Source organism: Poecilia reticulata, chromosome 10, assembly GCF_904066995.2.
Source record: "Poecilia reticulata chromosome 10, P_reticulata-male-v2, whole genome shotgun sequence".
NCBI classification, from domain to species: domain Eukaryota; kingdom Metazoa; phylum Chordata; class Actinopteri; order Cyprinodontiformes; family Poeciliidae; genus Poecilia; species Poecilia reticulata.
In genome coordinates, this window is record NC_088839.1 from 8,324,677 (window position 1) to 8,346,636 (window position 21,960).

General features: G+C 40.8%; 1 protein-coding gene across 1 annotated transcript; it reads right to left on the reverse strand.

The window, feature by feature from the left end:
• Positions 1-785: 785 nt before the first annotated feature.
• Positions 786-14,684, reverse strand: mtmr7a (myotubularin related protein 7a). The gene is made up of 14 exons (XM_008419688.3): positions 14,504-14,684; positions 14,163-14,285; positions 13,900-14,062; positions 12,050-12,207; positions 11,131-11,259; positions 9,675-9,809; positions 9,341-9,473; positions 6,802-6,911; positions 5,305-5,427; positions 5,007-5,056; positions 4,032-4,232; positions 3,771-3,905; positions 2,733-2,859; positions 786-2,653 (listed from the first exon to the last, which is right to left on the reverse strand). The coding sequence occupies exons 1-14, from the start codon at positions 14,525-14,527 to the stop codon at positions 2,321-2,323; spliced, it is 1,944 nt and encodes a 647-aa protein (XP_008417910.1). The 5' UTR covers positions 14,528-14,684; the 3' UTR covers positions 786-2,320.
• Positions 14,685-21,960: the final 7,276 nt, after the last annotated feature.

Below are 21,960 nucleotides of genomic sequence, written 5' to 3' on the forward strand. Positions count from 1 at the left end.
TAATTAGGAGATGTTTCAGATCAGACTGTGCAATTGTCTATGTTTGGACATGTGTTTCCATAAATTTGTGACTTGACAGAAAAAAAAGGTAGAGTTACAGCCAAAGCTATTTCTTATATAACAGTGTAATGTGATTAATGAAACATGACTTGAAAACTGATGAAGACATTGTTTAACTTGTAAAATGAATAATTTTCCATCTTATGTCTTTGAAGGAACATTGATGGTTACAAATCAAGTTTACTTGTAATTACTTTCAGTATAATTGCATTAACTCCTTTAGCACCAATAGACAACAAAGATCGTCTCCAGGGTACTTTACAAAAACAGTCAGTTCAGTCCAATCACCCAGACAGATTCAAAGTCAGTGACACAGTCCAATTTGATCCTACCGTTATTTAGTTTGCACATCACCCTTTAATGCATATTTTTGTAATTCTTTTTTTTTTTTTTTAACTTGATAAGTTGTGTGTCATCAGCAAGAAACTTTGCAATTCTGTGATCTGGGGAGGGAAAGCATGTATCTAATAAACAGTCCAAGAATGGAGCCGTGAGGAACGCCGTGTGAGATTTTTGCTTGGAACTTTCTATACTTAATAAAGATTCTGGATTTCACAAAGTAGACTGTGATCGACTAAAATGACATATTTTGAGAAGAAACTCTCGTCACTATAAGAAAGTTCACTCTATTTTTTTCCGCCAGATGTGCCCAAACACCTACAAACATCACTGGTTATTCTGAATGTGTGTGAGCCTTTAGTTCATATAAACACAGAACCAATAACACGCGTATAATGTTATATTTATTTCACATGATGTTTCCATACCATTACATTTACAGCAGTTGAAGTTGCTCTTTGCTTACCTGAACAAATAAAACCACAGGTGTAAATCTGTAAAGCTTTTATATATAAATAAATGCAACATTCAAACTGACTGATATTTTTATTCCATTGACAAAAAAACAAAAACAAAAAACAAGCATTTAACATAAAAATATAACAAAAATAATAAATCATAGTACAAAAATATGCTGCCATGCATTGGTTTATCATCTCTTGGTTCATTTGCATGTATAGCTGCACAGTAATATATGATGCACACTTAAAAATACAGCAGATTTAAAACAAATAATTTAATAGTGTCTATAGTAGAAAAAAATACTTCGTAAACTGAATTACTAATCTGAAGGAAGCAATACGTTTGTGTTCACATGCTCCCATCACACTGTGGTCCCGTAATATCTCTGACATTCATTAAATAATAAATATACAACAGGACAACTATTCCTCTCCTGGTCAAGCTAAAAGCCTCAAATGCAGAACACACGACAACATTAATGAGAACAATGTGCCACACGAATAACAATGAATGTTTCACAGCATCAACAAAACACATCGTTGCCGATTCAGATTCAGTCCGAGTCTCTTCTCTCCTCGTCCGACTGCGTTTCTGATCAGGTGCGGTTCGTCTCTCTGGTGCCAGTGGACGGGGATCCTTGTAAACGCATCGTTCATCTGGAATCTATTCAGATTCTGCCAGGCATTGAAAATGAATATTCAGTGAAACGTAGTGGTAGTGGTAGTGTCATGCTGTGGGCACGCGTTTCTCTGATGAGGAAAGAAAAGCTGATGGGAAGACAGATAAAGCTAAAACCTGCAGAGGTTTAAGTTCCAGCATGACGAAAACCCTGAACATAAAGTAAAAGCATATTTATGAGATAGAATGGCCTAGTCAAAGCCCAGTCATAAATTCAGTATGTTTTTGTAGGAAGACTGTTTTGGGACGTTTTCGTTCACAGACGCTGTTCCTTCAACCTGACTACACTTGAGCTACTTTAAAAAAAAAAAAAAAAGTTCAGGCAAATATTCAAGTCTGTAACCCCCCCCCCCCAAAAAAAAAAAAAAAAAAAAAAATCTTCCACTTTGGTTTATCAAATGAAGCCCAAACTTAAATGCACTTAAATTTGCAGTTGTACTGTGACAAAATGGGAAAGACTTTTACACGGTTTGTAGCTAAAACTTTCTGGAAGATCGCATTCTACAAACAGACATGGACGTTCATATGGCTTCCATTAGTCTCTATAAATTGATCTTAATTATTACGCCTTCGTGGAAGATCGGATTAGACAGCTTAAAAGTATTCAGCGACGTACTTTCCTTTTCTGCAGACTATGAAAAACGGGAGTCAGCTACAGGTTCGGGATTGTAGGAAACCAAGAGTTGCCCACAATCACTGTAAACTAAAAACGAAAGTTGGACGCGCGGCCGTTTGTCGGAGTGACGTTTTCAAACCCCAGGGGTGTCTGCTACGTTTTTGCTCAGGCGGTCGAGTAGGCCGCCTCGTCTGAGTCCGGGTCCCTGGCGCTGTCCTCGCTGAGGGGGGAGCGGCAGTTCACGTCTGCGATCCCGGACTCCGGGTCGCTGCCGTTGGAGAGGTTGGGGTCCGCCGTCTGGTCGGGATCCTGCGGCGCGAGGACCAGCGGGCCGTCCGCCGCTCCGGGAGTGCTGGCCAGGAGGCCGCCGGTGTAGTCTTGAGGAGTGTTGGCCAGAGCGAGGTTCTTCCCCAGAGCCCGCGCCGTTGAGCTCTGATCAAACGCGGCAGCTCTGTGGGCATCGCTCCACCCCTGTTCCTGCTCCAACTCGGCTATTTTCTGTTGACAGAGAAGCCGTGGTTAAAGCCAGAAACGGTTTGGCGGGACGTTCGTTTCTCGTCGTCCGCCGTCGTCATACCTGCTTATGGGAATCCAGCTGCTCCTCCAGCTGTTGCGTCTCCTCTCGGATGACCCTCAAATAATCCTCCACCGACTGTCGGGGGTGCATCCCGCGGTCAAACCGGTTGTACAGCCCTCTCCAGAATCTGTGCAGGCAAAGACATTTGTCAATCCAGATTATTTTATTGATTTTCTTCCATTATTTGTGCAACTTTTTTCTGCCCGAGTGAAATCGGCGCCCTGCAAGTGAAACAAGATTGGTGTCGAACGTTGTGCAGCAAAAATTTTGTCACCTTCCTACAATAGTAGTAGGCTGTTATTTTAGGACGGTGACAATTTTTTAAAAATATGAACACTTCCAGAGGTCATCAAAGGTCAACCAGAGCCGCTCACATTTACAAAAACCGAATTTATTATCAACTTTTTATTTATTTTGTTTTATAAAACCTATATTTTACCAGGAAAAAAAAGAATAAGAACCTCTTTTTCAAGGGAGCGCTGCCCAACAGGCAGCGACAAATACAACACAAAACATGAAACCGTTAAAAAAAAAGAAAAAAACAAACAAACAAAAAACACTGAATTGGCCTCGAGATCTTTGTTTGGATGTAAAACAAATAAAAAATAAAAATTGGCAAGTCATTGATCAAGTCAGTCAAAATTTGTTGTGATTTTTGCTACAAAAGTTTTAGCTGCGCAAACAGCAAAATTCATTTTTACCCATTTTTGTTTGATTTTGTCAATGTGTGTGTGGCAGGCTGATGTTTTTTGTGGTGATGTTTTTTTGAAAACTTAAAAATTGTAGCGGCACAAACGAAAAAAAAAAGTTTGTGTTTCACAGTTGATTGCTAACATATTTAGTTTGATTTTGCCGCTGCGGCTCGGCTGGCTGACCTTCGATGACGTCCGGAAACATTTATTCACATCTTTAAAATGATGGAAACTCCTGCTGCACAAACGTAGCACAAATGTTTCATTTAATTTGAAGAAGGGGAGAGGGAGGCGGCAACTTCACTCTATTCTTTTTCCCCCCTCTGCGCACAGACAGTGTACCTACTTAAAGCAGTAGGGGGCAGTAGATGGTCGCAGGAGTCCTTGAGACTGGCTGTGGTTCTGTCTGTACAGCGGGTTGATGAACTCTGCGCGGTTCGTCCAAAGGTAACTCCACAAAGAGTGAGTCTTTTCATGAACACTTTTCATGACAAGAAAAGACGACATTAGCGATTACAGATTCCTCAGACCGAGGCTTCTCCATTAAAAAACAAAACAAACACAAAAACGGAAGAAGCGACTCCCGACAGAAAGTTTCAAAGCTCACCAGAGCTCTCTCCTCTCCCGCTGGTTGTTGCCGATGAAGTTCCCGAACTGGCAGGAGTAGATGTGGTTGTGAACCGTGATCAGGAGATTCTCGTTGTATTCGAAGGCACAGGGGAACTGCTCCATCAGCTGCCACACGCACTCCAGGAACTGATCGACGATCGGAGACACCTCTTTGGGGTCTCCAGCCAAGTGGTTGCATCTGGAGGGGGAAGAAACTTGGTTATCCCTGAACACACAGCAGGGAGATCCCAGTGAGATCCAACACTAGACGTCACAAACACATTTTGCGGTTGTTTTTTTTTTCTTAGGTAGGCCAAAACAAAGTGGTTTTGGCCTACCTAAACCGCTTTGGGTTTAGGTAGGCCAAGTTGGAGGAAAATGCCAACATTGTTTGCAAGCAAAAATCTGAGAACTGTGGCATGCACGTGTATTCAGCCACATAAAGTTAAAACTTTGTAGAAGTACCGACGTCTTAAAGACTGAAAATAATGCTGCTTTTTTTTTTTTTTTGGAAAAACATCTTAACCTCAGTCAGATTGAATGGAGATCACATGTAAAAAAAAAAAAAATCAATTCTCAACTGAATTCAGATCTGGACTTTGACTGGGCCATTCAAGACCCTGATTACGTTTCGATCCAGACTTTTCGTTGCAGGTCTAGTTGTTGTTGTCCTGCTGGAAGCTGACCGTCCAACCTTTGTAACCCAGAATCGCTCTGTATTCGGTCGCTTCCATTTTCCAACAAATTGAGCTGCTTCCTCATCATCCATCATTTTCAGATGAACCGTGGTTAAGTGCAGATGAGATCCAATTGCACGTTAACTAGGCGACCTCTAAACACAGTTGATTGGATTTTAATCGGGGGTATCAGAGTAAGAACAAAGAACATTGAACCCCATCGATTAATCGTCTGTTTAGGAGCCATTTTGAATCGGTATGAATGATTTTGCAAGACGTTACGATTAGAGTCAAACCTTTGAGTGAACTTGTGTCCAAATGAGACCCAGTCTTTTTCAATGAGGACCTACGTGCAGAAAAGAAAGAGACTGTAACCAATATAAAGGTTGCATGCTGTGATAATCATGTCCTAACCGCAGAGATAATTTTGCATAATATGCTTCAAACACATATGGAAACAGAAATGTTTTTGCATCAGGCACCAAAAACTGAAGCCGGAATGGAGTTGATCAAATTTAGACAAGAGCAATCCATCACAAGAGGTTAAATGAAGATGAAAAAAAACAACAAAAAAAAACAGTTGAGTGGATTTACCATGAGTCCTTTCAAGGTCCTGTAGTAGGGATCCAGCAGCACACAGGCCACTGAACACACCTGGGCGGTGCGATCCCACCCGTCTGAACAGTGGACCAGGACACTGATGCCTTCTGCAACAGCCTGCGTGTAAAAACAATCAGCAAAACAACGACACACACAGCCGTTTTCATTGCTGACAAAATTATCCCAGTACCCCGTCTCATCGACTGGTTCTGAAAATCAACCTGATTTCTTCTGCTTTTAGCTCCCTGTGTCATGTGTTATCTACAGAACACGGAGTTTAGCTAATGGATATGTATTCCCACATGTGCTAAACCTGCCAGCCCCTCCGGGGGAATCCCGAGGTGCTCCCAGAAACGCAGCACAAGGCACACGTAGACTTCTTGGGCGCACCTCAGTGTTGGTCACGTCAACCGACTGCAGAGTGTTTGGGCAAAATCCTTAACTCTAAGTTGTGACACGAAGCAGAAAGCTGAGGCCGTTTCTCCCTACATCCAGTGGGCGGCGCAGGTTGCTACAGTCGACAGCAGCTACACAGACACACCCGCTAGCGGGAAACAAACGCACCCAATACAACACTTTCATTCTATTGGCTGAAAGGTTGCCAGGCGACGGTACTTTTTGTTCCCAGAGAGAGCAGAAAACGTTTCACAAACGAGCAGAGGTTTGTGAGGGGACATTTGAGCGGAGCAAATGTCCGCAAGTTTTGAGCGTGAGGAGAACGGTTTGAGAAATGACAGCAGATATTTGAAAGAGAGAAGAAATTTTGAGAACAAGCGTTACAAGTTTTGAGAAGACAGACATGAAATCCTGCTTTCAGACTGGAAATGTGTGCTCTCGAATTATGGCAGGAAAATTCCCCCATGAATAGACCTTACCAGACAGACTTAGGAGTGCAATTTAAATTGAATTTAAAAGTGATTTCCTGTTTATACAGAGAAAATTATACATTCAGGCTCATCATGATTGGTCGTCTTTTACTTGGGACAACACTTCTCAAAAAATTACACCAATAACTTTGAAAGTCTCTTTGCTTAATTTTTTTTTTTTAACGGTTCCACATTTGCAGTGAAAATGTATTTAAGGAGTGAGCAGCAGAATTGAGTATGTGGATTACAGCCATTGAAAATGAGAAAAATCCTCTCTGCCCAATCGCGAAATATCGACCTAGCATTTCAAAGTTTGAAATAAGTTTTCTAATTGGACAATAATCGCAGGCACACATCAAAATCTAATGTTGAAATGGATAAAACAAGCAAAGATTAAGCTTCTGGAGTCCTATTGGAAACTAATCTAATTAAATCAACTCGACCGATTCTGCCAGGAAAAGAAAACAAATGTCTTGCCATAATTATACCAAAAAACTGATTCTCATTTTTAAAAATGAAGTTAAGTCAATGCATCTCCTCCTCCATACTACGCAAAAACAACCTTCACAAACCGTTTCTTAAAGAAACGGTGACACAGACAGCAGGGATTAGCCTCCAGACTGACCTTAGCGATGAAGACGCCGGTATCCAAAACAGCTTTGATGTGCTTCAGCCAGCCTGAGCTCTCCAAGCCCTCCAGGAAGTCGGACATGGAGGGAGAACGAAGCTCACACACTGAAAGCACAACACAGCTGTCTCAGTGGCAGGAAATGCGAAGCAGACCTGATGCATGGGGTTTATGAAACATCATTCTCTCCCACAGTGTGCATAGCTGGTCCCCCCCATCCCCCCAAGACAGATTTATCCCAGATTAATCTGGAACAAATTAAAATGTAGCTTCTAGGTCGAACACTTTAGGATAGATGAAAATTTAAAATCACCTGAAAATTGTGTAGGTGATGGTTTACATGTAATGAAGACACTTTCTTGTGGTGCGCTATTGGCCAATTAAGCTACACAACTTGTGCTTAATATGTTTTATGTTCATGTCTTTAACAGGTTATTGCTAAAGGCATCATTGCATTAAGATGGCAATGCTAAAACATTTCGATGACCAATAATATAGCAGAATTCTTAGTAACAATAAAAGGCAAGCACTAGCTAGCTAGCTGTGCCAGGCTGATGCTAGCTTATACATAAACAGGCACAAAGAGATTTTTTCTTTTGTGACAGAACATCCCGCATTTTTAAAATGCTCCAACATCTATCAGCAAAGTGAAGTCTGTGTTTTGTGTGATGGAGTGAACGCGACAATTTTTTAATAAGGACTGCCCTGCTACGTTAGCTAGCAACTCTGTTTCACAAGCTCACCGAAGAAGACCCAAAACTTTTTAAATGATTTGTCTAACAGTGCTTTATATACTTGTTTTATGTAGAGACAGACATACAATTTATTTATAAGCCCTGAATGAATAAAATCAGGTATTAACAGCTAACGTGGCTAAAGCTAGCATCTGCTTCATAGCTTCCTGTCGGTTTGAAACTAAAACGATTTTTCAACAGCTCTTAACCACCCTTTTTTAACGCATATCCAAAACCAGAAATTTGATAAGGAAGTTGAGTACATTTACAATAAAGAATTGTGTAAAAATCCTACTGAAAACATCGTCTCAATTCTCAATCAATATCACACAGAAAAAAGAGATTCTCGCTGATGCTACACCAGTTTGTCTGACAGGAGAGACGCGGGTCATTGGGTTCACTGAGCCGGTGGCTCGGTGAACGGGCCTCTGCTGGGAAACTAATCTGAGTTAATGCTGCCAGGCTGGGGGGTCCTGTAAATCTCACTGAAGCGTGCAGTCGTGTAGAGTGAAGGGCTGCCGCCGTCTCCTGGCATTTGAAGACTTCCCCTTCAGTGCCAGGGGGGCAAAGAGTTATCAAAACTGAGCCAACTCTTAACTCTTCAGACTTGAAATCACATCATTCTCACGCCCTCCGCCTCCCTCCCGGGGGATAATGTTAGGGACAGTCCACTCCAGGAAACCAAAGGAAAAAACCCCTCTGAAATCAAATCCAGATGGATTCAAAGCCGTACTAGGAGCCAGCGCCCCTGGACGATACGCAGGAACCTTCCTGTGGACTCATTTGAAGCAGCTCAGTCTGCATGACCACAACTGGATAAAAGCACAGAGGCTTCAGATTCACTCACTGTGCTTCAGCAAAGGTGAAGAGACAGCAGATTAAAAAAAAACCATCTTAAAAATTAAACAACTTTTACTACACAAGCTGAAACTACAAGTACAATGCAGTGAAAAAGTATTTCCCCTCCTTTCTTTGAATCCCCAGAACCAGAACCAAACATGAAGCAACATGCAGTTTTTACGCTCCACAAATCTGGAACAAACTTCCAGAAAACTGCAAAACAGCTGAAACACTGAGGTCCTTTAAATCTTGACTGAAAACCAACCTGGTTAGAGTTACTTTTGATTCATAGTAACTTGAACATTGGTCAACATATGTGATGTGTATTTCATGATTATTTTGATGACGGCATCAGACGAGATGTAATGTTTATTGTTCGTTTCATAATCCGTGACCTCATTATGTCTTTATGAAGTAAAGCATCTTGTTGAAATGTGCAAGTAAATTTGACTTTACTTATAATCAGAATACAAATGTTTGTGTCAGATAAAATCAACCTGAATAAATAGAAAACACGGTTTTTAAATGAGGATATTATATTTAAGTGAAACATCCAAATCAGTGTGAAAAAGCTACTGCCTCTTAGATCCAACGCCTGCTTGTGCCATCCTGGTTATCAGTCTTTGAATTTATGATTTCAAACACAGCAGGTTGTTGAAATGCTGAAGAACCGAACCACCACCACCACCGTGTTTGACTGTCCAAAAAGATAATTTTTCCCCTCCTATAATAACTTTGTAGGTTTTATGCCATATCTAAAAATCAAGCACTTCTGTCCCATCGATCAAGAGAATATCTGCCCAAAAGTGTTGCCATAGTTTGGGTAGGTTTTTGTTCCTGTTCATGACTGAAATCATGACTTAAAATCTTCCTTTTTGTACTCGGTCAGGTTTGTTTGATGTAAACATTTTGTTTCTGCATCTGAAGTGTGAACTTCATTAAAGAAGCTGCAGCAATTTTACCTTCCAGCATTTTCTGCTGGCTGTTCCTCATGACGTGGATGTTCTCGATGCCCATGAACTGGAACTTTATGTTGGAGTAGTTGTCTTCGTTCTCGTAGCCTTTTCCTGCCGCCCTGTTGGCGATCGCGTTCAACTGAAGGGACAAGACAACACACACACACACACACACACACACACAAACAAACAAACACCTCCATGTTACAGAAAACCTTAGTAACGTTAGCCGCTGCACAGCTAGCGCACAACCAAGAAGTTCTGAGGACATGCAGCTGTAAAAAACAAACAGCTGAACACATATCACTGCTAGCGGCTCGTGTTTCCACACAGGGCTCACCTTGGGCCTGGTGTCCACCACATACATGAAGTCGCTGCGGGGATTGGACCTCAAGATGGCCTCCAGCATCTGCTCGTCCTCCAGGCAGCGAGCGCTGAAACCCGACAGGGGCTGGCTGCTGCGGCAGATGGCAGCCTGGGAGGGATTGTTGTGATCAACAGGTGAGCAAAAGACGAACTGTTTTAGATTTCTAAAAGAGCCGCATGATATTAGAAAAACACGAGGCGGCAATTTTATTGTTTACGATTGGGATCAGAGGCAAATAGAGTAGCCAAGATTTGCACTTACGCAAGAGTACTTCAACATATTTTTACTCGAGTAAAAGTAAAAAGTAGCCATCCAAGACATTACTTAAAAGTAAAAATAGAAGAAAAAAAACCCAACAATTAAGTAAAACAACTACTTAAGTACTGAGCATCTGATCAGCAAAACGATAAAACGATTGATAAAAATATAAAGTTGTGTGAAGAAATTGTATACAAGTACATAATGTAAAACAGTATTTTAAATACCAACAGTAACCATTTCTTTAAATAATCACAAGTACAAAATAACAAAAAGAGAATAAATGTTCCTAATCAGTTTCTTTTAATATGAAAACTTGAGAAACTTTAAACTGCAGGTCTGTGTCTGAATCATGTTTGGTTAAAACAAACTTGTTCTTCGTTCACTCAAGAGTCTCTCCCGTTTCTCACATCTCCATTTAAAAGCCACGAGGGAACCGATCTGAACACGATCCAAAATGTAGCAAACATGGAGCCCCCTCCAGCTTACCCTGGGAATCTGACCCCGCAACGCTGTTTGACAAAAATCAGCATTTGGGAAACGATATTTTCTGAGAGATAAATTTGTAAAAAGAAAAACTAAGTTGCAGCTTTTTCATAATTTCTCTGGAACATCGCTTTGTCGAGCTGTGTCAATGTTGTGGCATTAAAAAAGTAAGTATCAGAGCTACCTAATAAAATTCACTGTACATATATTTATACAGAATTGGTTAGTGCAAAAAAAGTAATCAATTAATCTACAACTGATCAAGCCTACAATGGAGGAAAGCTTTCTTATTGTATTTTAGGCTACAATATATTTATTTTCTTATGTGAAAACATAAGTCAACTATATATTGGCACCTTTTAATGTATTTTTTTATGGAAAGACTTCAGATGTTCAATGAAAAATCTGCAGAGTGTGAAGCTGCGACCAAGCAAACAGACCCATTAATCATCTTTGTTCAAGAAACTGGCCCAAGAAAATAAACATTTCCACCAAAACGTCACCTCTTATCTTGATTATTTGTGATTTAAAAACAAACAACAACAAAAAAACTTAACTGTTTGGGAAGGAGACAGACAAATGGAAATTGCAATCGTTGTTGCAATCCTCCCACCGGACCTTTGACCTGGTGTTCAGCAAGAAACGCTGATGCTAAAGTAGAAAATGAGACGTAGAGTCAACTTACATGGTTTTCTTTGGAGTAATAGGACAGGGTGGGGAACCGGCCTCTGCTTCTGAACTTGGAGCTGCCCACCAGCACCGGCGGCGCGGCGGAGTCGGGCACAAACAGCTCGGCAGGGTAAGTGTCGCTCACCTTTAGATAAAAAAAAAAAAAAAAACACAAATTTAATAGGCAAACAATCACAATGACATGTGACTGTTGTGGCCTAAAATGTATTATTTTGAAGCACCTTTTTCAAAAGGTTGTAGTCAAAGCACATTTTTTTCTCACCTTTATTTTTGCCACAACGTGGTCTTAGAAAAAAAAAAAGTTAAAATTGCTGCACATAATCTTCCCAAAAGAGACACAATTTTAACATAGTTAATATTTCAAATGCAAATATCTTCAACCTTCAGTCGTTATAAAAATGCAATGTGAATCAAATACGACTGAAAAGAAATTTTATGTTGTAATTTAAGGAATTGGACCTCTGTCCCTTTAAGAAACTCTCGCTCTAAAACTCCGCCTTCAGGAAGTCGTCGCAACATTGCTCCTCTATTAACCCTGAGGAAGCTCAAATAACGAGCAGCAGTGAGGTGTTTGCTAATTGCTGCTGACTAGTCTGAAGGAGCCGAGTGGAGTCGCCGCCTTACTGGAAACATAGCTCTGAGGAGGAGCTATGCCCTCGGTCCCCCCCCAGGCGTTTTGCACAGCTGAATGGTTGCCATGGAGATTAAATGACTTCTCAAACAAGCAAGAAAGAATCAAAGCAACGCTCCAGGTTAGTTTCTGATTAAGAAACGACATTATAACATGACGTAAAGCCAAAAGAAAAAAACATTTGATTTCACATAACACTGCCTCTTTATCAAATCATGTCCTGATCTCAACCTCCTGCAGGGACCAGGATTAAATCTGTCCACTCCAAAGTCGGCTCCTTGACCTTATAGTGTTGGTTGACCGGGGAGAGTTTCCACTGGGCATTTGGGAGTCCCATTCGGCTGAAGTCGGCCTTGAGGTCAACGAAGGCCCAGTCCTGCCGCCTCTCCTCCTCATCGATGTTGGGCTTGTAGGAGAAGCAGTACAGTTCCTCGTAACGCTCTGCAAGGTCCGACGCAGAAGAAAAGTGGGAGTTAGATTGTAAAGATGTTCAAGCAACTTTAGCTACTTTCTTTTTGTCAATTAAGAACCAAACGCTTCAATGTTTTTGTTTGGATTTTACTCGATGCGTTTACAAGCTCATTCAGAGAATGTGGAGAGGGTCTGTGGTCTTGCCGCATATTCTGGATTGAATTTAGGTGCGTGCTTTGACTAGACCATCTGCATACATGTGTATGCTTTGACCTAAACCAGGGGTTTAGATCAAAGACTGTCCACAATGGCTCATAAACAATGATAAAGAACTAATACTTTTAACACAGATATATTAAGAAATGTACGTTTTTGTGATTAATTCAGCCTTGTAGTAAATTAGAAAATGATTTTCTTATCTTTTAACTTGAAACACTAAAAAAATGTATCCTACTTAAAAAAAAAAATAAAATAAAATAAAGCAGTGGTTCTTTAAAAATGACAACATTCCTGTTGTAGATATTTATCTTTTTGTTTCTGAACAGGTTTTGTTTGGCTGGACTGAGGGCGAAATCGACTCTTTGGATGGTAAAGGCTGCAGACTCCAGGTCTGAATGGCTCCGTTTTTAGGTTTGTTCTCCTGCTGAAAACTGAATCAGTTCCTCAAAGCCTTCAGTAGGTTTTCATCATATTCTGTTTTTGCAAGTAGGGTGGAAAATCCCACGTCAGTATTATCTGATCGTTAACACCCTCTTCCGGAAAAGGACTTCCTCATGTTGACTGTTTTTCTTACTTTTTTTTTTTTTCTTTGAAAACTAGTTGTACCGGCAGATTTTTGATTTTCACTTTTAATTGAAAAGATGTGCCAGTGGAGCTAGTGCTCTGTTTTATGAATAACAAAGAATTTCTTACATAAAACAAGACCCTACATCTTACTGAAAAGTTACTGCTGAGATATTTGTACTAGAAAATAAATAGAAATACTCAGTTAGGTTTAATGGATTTAACGGTCTTGATATGGAAAAAAATTTCTAGATTGGGAATCGTGACAATGTGCCTGATGCATAAGGACAGATCTATGTAGCCTAATTCTATGGTTTGTGCTCTGATTGAAGTCATGTTTTGTCATTTATTGGACATTCTCTCTGGAATCCCTAATTGCATTTTATTTTTAAATGTTGGCCATTTAAAAATAACAGTTATTTTCTTTTATGTTGGCTGTTATACTCCTAATTTTTCTCACTGAACAAATTAGAGGTTGTTTTTTTTAATGGCTGACCAAGTTTATGAAGCGATTTCTGTAGCTTCATAAACTACACAAATAGCTTCATAAACTGTGTAGCTTCATAACATATGAAGCTACACAGTTTATAAACCATGTGTAGCTGCTTTCATCCTTTACTTGATGACTGTAGCTGTACTGCTGCAGTCATCAAGTATAGGAGGGATTTCATACATTTATGTCTGTGTTTAAAAAAAAACCTTTTTAAGTCAATGCAGCAATGTTTTACCGTATCAGATCGGAATGGACGATACCAGGCCTCAGATATCGGTATCGGAAGTGAAAAAAGGTGAATCCCTAAATATTAATGTTGGATATCTGCCTAAATGTTCTTCTCAGTGTGTCCTTTACTATATGCATTATAAAAAGTGAGTGTGTGAATACTTTCCCCAGTCTAATACTAGTTTAAAGAACGCGTAGAGAGGAATGTCTGAGCTCACGGGGCTGGGAGAGCCGCTGCAAGGACAGGTGGACGTCCTGACAGTCCTGCTCTCTAGGAATGCTGAAGTGAAGAATCTGGAAGTTCTTGCAGCGGATGAGCAGAGGACACCCCGAGGCGCTGGCAGCCTGTTTGTCCACGCTGCACACCAAACTGTGAAGCACCTGAGGAAAGCACGCAGAACCCACATGAACACAGAAAAATAGCGACACATTATTTCTGCCCTGTTGGGGGGTTGAGTTGAGAGCACCAATAATGAGTTACCCATGTTTCACTGCGGCCTCCCGCCTCGTTCTCCACGAAGATGTTGTGGGTGGCGGTCAGGTAGAGGGTGCCCACCCTGCTCCTTCTGGGGGACACTCTGTCCAGCAGCCGGACATTCTCCACCTGAAGGAGGGGGGGGGCACGGATACATCAGACACACTCTGCCAGCGTGGCAGCAGCACACACACGCCCTTTACGTTGAGCATGTGTGTGTATGTGTGTGTGTTTGTTTAATCAGATGTATCATCCTCAATCTGTCTGTGTTTGTCAGTCTGACGCTTTTCTGCTAATGCGGAAATACAAGCGGAGCTAATCACTGCATCAGGCAGACCCACGGTTACCTTCGGTAGTCGGATGTGCTCCATCAGCGGCTGAGCGGGTCCGGTCCGATCACTGGCTCCGCAGCATGGGTTCGGTTCGGTTCGGTTACACCATTTATTACGATTAAAGAAGCGGCTCCGCGAAGCTCTCAGGTAAAACCAGCCATAATATTTCTATTGTCTGGGCTGCAGTCAGCCGCTGGGTCCTAAAGCCCGTTACTTCAAGACGTTTAAAGGGACAGCTCTATTTTTATTTTATTTATTTTTTTACCTGAGGTTATAATCTATGGAAGCCTGCTGCCGCCACTCTGGTATATAAAAAAAGAAAAAAAAAGAAAAGAAAATAAAAAAGAAAATAAATAAATGATCTCATTATTTTGAGATACAATCTCGAAATATTTTCATTATTTTGAGATACTATTTTGAGATAGTATTTCAAAATAATGAGATTATTCATTTATGTATTTATTTTTACCAGAGTGGCGGAAACAGGCTTGCATAATAATCATTAACAATTATCACTAGAGAATGAAATAACAATTCTGTTGTAAAAATAAATAAATACAAATTTTATATTTATAAAAATATATTAGACCTCCATGCCACTCTGATCCAGTCATTCACACAGAAGGACTTACATTGTCCAACTGACATTTCTGTAATAAAAGTTTCTTTTGTATTAGCTGTACAACATATTTTAATTGTCTTAAGAACAAATAAATTGGGTAAACATCCTCGTAATTAATAAAGAAGTTAAATTATAGAAATATATTACTGTTTATGTAACGAATCTTTAAAATTCACCAGTTTCCCTTTTTGAATGGAGTCAAAATAAATGAACTTGATGATATTCTGATTTACTGAGATGCACCTGCATGTTTCCTTAACCTGTTTTTCTTTTTTCTGTTTTGTTGTACAAATGTGTTTATTCAAAGTTGTTCCAGAACAAATTAAAGACCCAAATGTTATTTTGTCATGCAGGCCACTGCAAGCAAAGCAAAAAAAAAAAAAAAAAAAAATGCACAGTCGAGTGCAACTGCTGCAGCTGAATAAAAAGCTGTGAATGCTGTGATCGGGACTTGGATGTTGATGTGAAAGATTTATTAATTTATTTTTTTTCAGTTTAAATCGTACAGTATATAAATATTACACACGTCACTTTAGACAACAGCAGCTCACCTAAGAGCAATGTTTGATGAACAACATGAGTTCTTTTAGGAAAGCAGTGCCAAAAATACCAACATGTTGTTGCATGTGGACCTCGGTCCAGTCAATAAACAAAAGCACAAACAACACCTGTGATGTCACATGAGGGAAATGGAAACTGGTTTCATGTCAGAGCACATGAGTGAAGTTTGTCTTACTCAGGATTCTTAGTTTCAGCCAAACTGTGCTGCTGCAGACATTGTGACATGTCATAGCAGGATGAGCAGAGCTGGGCTTTAAAACAAGTTCATTCCAGTGAGGGGTGGGAGTTGGAGCCAGCTGGCTGTCTGACAACACTCACAGGGAACAGTTACCAGATGCAAACCATCAACAAGGAGACTTTCTCCTGCTGACTTTTTATTTATTTTATTTTATTCTTTTTACAAAAAAAAAATACAACCAAATTTAAAAAGAATGTGTCCATTACCTCAGTAGAAGAGCCATATCTGTAAATGTTAAGGCAAAAGGGAAGTTTATTTAGCTAGAAATAATTCACGCACCAGGCAATCCAAAGTACTGCACACAAAAACTGACTAAGAGCTACGGCTTGAACAGATTTAGGTAACCAACACTGCAATGATGCCAAAGATGGTGGCAAAATCTACAAAAGTAGCTGCAAAAATAGCTGCAAAAAAAGCTTTGACAGAACAGAGCTTCATCTGTTCTGTCAAAGATCTGATTGAAAATGTAAATAAAGGTACCCAAACTGCAATGAGTTGGAACGGTGTTGTAAAGACAAACTGGGCACATTTTCTCCACAATGATGTGAGACTCTCATAAAGTAAGCCAGAAACGGCTACCGCAAACTTCCAAAATGTGTTTCTGTCAGCTAACGCTGGATGATAATTCACATGCTACTGATTGCCTGCTTCAGTTGGGTTTTGATTATCAAGACTGTGTGGAATCTGTGTTTTTGTACACCTTAGATTAGACTGAAATCATTTTAGGATATGGTAAAAACCAGATATGCTTTATGGTTCCCTCATACAACAAAACAGACTTGAATGAATGTTTTCTTTCTTTTCCCATGATGGTAAATGATCAGCGAGCACACAATAGGGAGAAATATATATACTAAAAAAAAACATTTATGCAACAGGAAAATTTTTAACGCATCTAAAGATTGGATAATGTGTCAGAGAGGAGATGACAAGACATCTAAAAATCTAATCTGACGGCTGCTTTTACACAACAAAGTGCCGAACCCCCTGGCTCTGGGTATAAATTTTGAGGATTGCTCAAGAGATTGTCACAATGTTGAATAGAGAGTGAGGATTTTCTCAAGAGGTCTCCAAGTGCAAACACAGATTGATAACATGTGGCCAAAAGGTTGAGGCGTGCATTCAGGTTCAAACTCAGTGTGGAGAGTGAGCTCCGCAAACATTGTCAGCATACTTTTGGTAAGTGCTAAAATATTTTAAGCTCGCTACATCAGTTTGTGAGCCATAACTGACTGAGGCATTGGGTGGAGGACTGAATCTGAACTGCAAGACGTTATGGACCGAGTTCAAGCCGCCCCCTCCGCACCTCACTCCTGTAGATCTTCCCTCTGTGTGCCCCAGTGTCCCACCAAATGTCATCGCCCTTCCTGTTTGACACCCCACATCATTGTATACATCTGATCTGCATTGTGTAATAATGATTTTCATTGCCCAGTTTAGCAAGTTTCTCATTCCTTTATTAAGAATTAGATTATTAGTTGTTGGGTTTTTTTGTCTTTAGCAGCCACATTGAGTTTAAACCTACACCGGACTCGGCACTGAAGGGGAAAGCTGTGACGATGCATTTCCATCATGGATGACTGCATATCAAAATATGGCCACGCCACATGCTATTGGAAGCAATACTAAACAAAACAACTGTTTTGCCACCTCTATTATAACCTCCAAAAATAACCTAACCTCCATCCATCCATCCATCCGTTTATCCGTCATCATCTGCTCAGTCAGTGGTCAGATCGTACGAGCATCAGCCTAAGCAGAGACCCACACTTTCGAGTATAGTTCAGGCATAAAACAATCCAACCTGACCCGACTGTTGCCCATGGACGTTGCGTCCAATTCCTATCCAACACTAATTTACTCTAACTGGAAGCCCAGTTAGAGTAAATTGTTGAGCCCCAAGCAAACCCAACATGTCACCTATTGTAACCGTAGAGCGAGTAAAAAGCAAATCTTCTGGAACGTATGATTAATAGGAAGTGTTTGAAGCCCTCCCAGGTGTGAGAGTTGAAACTCCATCAGACAAGAGACTCTGCCAGACGTTACCACCAGAGCCGCACAATACATTTGGGCATCTTCCTCTACCATCACAACCCTCCCCTTCTCCTGAGTGTCCTAGATTTGCGGCTGCAGATCAGATGAGTTGACCACAAAGTCAATTGTTAAACTGCAGCCTAAGATGCCCTTCTTCTTGCTTGAACATGGTGTTCTATATAGATAATCCATAACAAGCACAGGTGTCCAATTCTTCACATCCCTCCAGGTCTCTCAGTCATTGCCCACGTTGATGTCCCCCAGCAGAACACGGCAGGAGTGCTTGGGTTCCCCTCCAGGAACTCCAGAAAAGAATCTGAGCTACTGTGTGACACATGAGTACAAACAATGATCAGAACTCATCTCCCCACATGTAGGCAAGGAGAGGTGTGTTACCCTCTCACTTACCGGAGTGAACTCCAAAGTAGAGGAACCAATTAACTTGGTCACTTCTGGCCTCTCAAGAAGTGGAAAGGTGTCCAACCCATTGGGAACTTGTCCAACACATCTTGAGGGGACTGGTTCCAGAGCTAGAGCCGTGCGTCAAGGCAAGTTCGACAACATCTAGCCGAAATATTAATTTCTCTTAATTACAGCGCACCCTAGAGTTGAATGTTTGGCACGTTTGCTATACTTGCTCTAACTTGAAAAGGAAATTTCATCTAATTGTATCTACATCTAAGAAATGCCTAGTTAGTGGTAACTAGATATTAATGTGTCTTTATTCTGCCTGAGTCTTCTCATTTTCAGAGTTTTCAGAAGATGGATATTCTATTTGACTTCATCTCCATAGAAGATTTTTAGGAGATTCTTGACTAAGTGATGGGATTAGATATAGCATTTTTGCAATGTAGCAAATACAACAACCAAAAAATCTCGACGGAAGTGTCCAGCACTTTGCTGCAGCACATCCAAGGATTATGAAGGAATACGTTTTTTTAGGTTTGATTTATAGTTTACGTGTTTGTAGCACAAATCAAGAATAATGCCACCAACTGACTGACTGGAGAGGATTTTGGTTTTTCAGAAGCTGTGCATGGGCTGTATTTATCCTCCAAAAGAAACATCTTGAGATGCTGCAACTGGAAAAGGGTTCTTCGCATTAAATGCATCGACTGAGAATGCAGAAAACAATAAAAGCAGTCAGACTGGATTTGTGTCTTAATTTGCATTCTCTCCCACTGTGTGCTCATGCAAAATGAACCAGATAACCCCCCCCCTCGCTCATCCCCTGTGAGTATTTATTAGTGCAGAGTTAATTTTTGAGAGTAAGTGCATCCCAAGGGGCTTGAACATTGAGTCAACTTTAGGTCAAGATACTTGGACACGACAATAACATTTTAAAGAATTTTTTTTAACTGCTCCCACATGCATTAAAAGTCATAAATTACACTTCTCAGTTTCCATTATGTTTTTTATGAGATAAAACTTAATAAATGGCTCAGATTACATTTGAAACTGTATAAATTTGTTATTTTTGGACAAAAGCCATGTTTTTCCCCCCTTTCTATATGAATCACAGAATAAATAACCACCATACACACATTTTAAAGTTGCTCTCTGCAAGACCGACCCAGATAGTCAGGGGAAAATCACTTGTCTGTAGCATCCATAAATAATGCTACATCCTTGTACTTAATAAAAATAGTATTAAAGTCAACCTAAGTACTGGTTTAGTCTCCAAGCTGCATGGCCCCGACTGTTCTTGAGCTGTAATATAAAAAGGCTTTAAGAAAGTGCATCTAAATCTGGCATAATGCTGACCCCCCAGAACAAACGTCCAATCTATATTTGTAGGTCATGTTTTCAGTTTACAAAATAGGTCATCTTGGCGATGCTGCCTCAGGTGCGCCGGACTCTTTTATGAAATGAACTCAAATGTTTTCATCCAAATTCAAAAGGTTGATGTCCATAAATTACTGGGTGAATTATTCCGAGAAGAGGCCAGGTAAAGGTATCAGCATCAGTCCTCCACTAGCTATACCTGCTTACCTGAGCAGGGTCACAATCATTGGCTGAGGTCACTGGGTGGAGAGACGGGGTGCTTCCTGCACAGGTGGTCAGTCTATAATGGCTAACTCAGAGACAAATTGAGGTGACAACCATCATAGCAAAGGACAAGTTAGTGTCAAAACATCCTTGACACCAATCTACTTTACTATCATTCTCTTCTTCGCCTCGGTTTTGTACACATTCGACCTTCAACATTCGGATGCTTCAACTTGTCCATTTTCAAGACAGTCGTTAGTACAGCTTCACTATTTCAGCCGTCCTCCATTCATTCACACGTTTATCTCGTCTTGATTCTTCTGGGAATCTAAACAGATTGATGTGAACAAACAATAAGAAGATCTGCATCGAAGGCTTAAGTCTTGGGTGGACGATCGCCTTCCAGCAGTAGCAGCGGCAGCTTAGATTGCAACATGTTCATGTGTTAGAATGGCCTAGTTGAAGTGCAGATCTAGACCTAACTTAGAATGTGTGACAAGACTAGAAAAGCAAGGCTCACAGAAACTCATAGCCGAATCGGAGGGAGGAAAAATGCTGTTTCCTCAAAAGACGTCCAGCCTTTTAACAAAACGTTTGGACATCTGAGGGGAACTATACAGATGCATGCCACACTTTTCAAATTTTTCATTTTCCTTTCACTTACAGTTATGCACTGTCCATAACACATAAAATCCCAAGAAAATACATCTAATGTGAAAAAGTTTGAGTGGCAAAATCGCCTTTGAATGTAGTGGATCTGACAACTATTTCACTCTAACACCTGATGACATTTTTTACTTTTTTGTAATTATATTTCTTGGATTTTTAGTTTATGTCTTGTCTCCTATGATGGAGGGACAACGTGTCTGGGGTGAGTTAGACAGACGGTGAATGGATGGATGGATCTTGTCCACTACCATGAAAACAAAAGTACCATAAAGCCGTTTCTTGTAAACGAGCAAACTAACAAATTCAGCAAGTCAGACAATTATTTCCACTCACATTAAACTTTGATTTACAATGACGTCTCTCCGCCAATCCAAGATAAGGAACACCATAGAAACCACCCCGGTTTACATAGAATCGAGGCCTTAAGCCTCGTCGGAACCCAAAGGTTGATCACGCTACATCATCGAGACACCACGCTCCGCCTTATCAGCGATATTGCTCACTCTAACATTTCCTGGGGACAACAGTGTTAACTGGAGCGAGCAGTCCCGGTGTCCGCAACGCAAACACCACTCAATCTGTTGACCACGTCCACGTTTTGGAAGCCAGGGCCCACTTGCGGCCATTGGAGGCCGCCTTGCGTTCAATTGGCTTCACACGATTAGCGCGTGTCAACAATGAAACACCGTGAGCCAGTTGACTCCTTTCCACTGCTGCCATGGTTACAGTGCAGAACGCTTTGCTCTAGTTTTTCATTGAAAAAAAAAAAAAAAGATTTTTTTTCTTTTTTTATAGCCTACTATTGCATTTGAAAAAAGTGAAACTTAAAAAGCATCTTGATTTCAAAGTTAATTCTGAACCTTTCACCATTTTCTTCTGTCAGTAATCCTCTAAGGAAGGCTTTTTCCCAAAATCAGAATGAGGGTCAGGCAGTCGGCTCTCTCCAGCAGTTGACAGTCGCCGGGCAGTTTGTCCGTGATACTTGTCAGCCTGCAGTGGGACGCACCCACCCAGAGCCAGGTGACTGCCGCCGTGGAGTCTCTCTGGTCGGTGGAGTTGGATGGGGGGCTTCCTGAGGCCAGCTGCCACATTCCCACTGAAGCCTTGAGCTGGTTTGGACTGGTTTCGTCAGAAGTGTTTTTCAGAGCTACTGTTTGATGGAAAAAAAGAAAAAGGCACACAAAAAAGCTTTTGTAATTTTCTTCCACAGGCCAGGCGTTGTAAGTGAAGTGAAGTCGTTGTGAAGATGCCAGGCCGTTATTGATTTTAATATGCTCATAGGTCCAATAGCTCAAGGTACATTGAGCAATACCTGTCTTCCATTAGGAAGACTTAAACCCCCCCCCCTGCGCACACACA

What these genes read in the sequence shown, in the direction of transcription:
- mtmr7a (XM_008419688.3), bottom strand. Translation starts at nt 14,527, where the DNA reads ATGGAGCACATCCGACTACCGAAG. An exon ending in CCAGCAGAAAATGCTGGAAG is followed by an intron (nt 6,912 to 9,340) that starts GTAAAATTGCTG and finishes TTGTGCTTTCAG; the next exon opens with TGTGTGAGCTTCGTTCTCCC. An exon ending in CCGGCGTCTTCATCGCTAAG is followed by an intron (nt 5,428 to 6,801) that starts GTCAGTCTGGAG and finishes TTTTACACGCAG; the next exon opens with GCTGTTGCAGAAGGCATCAG.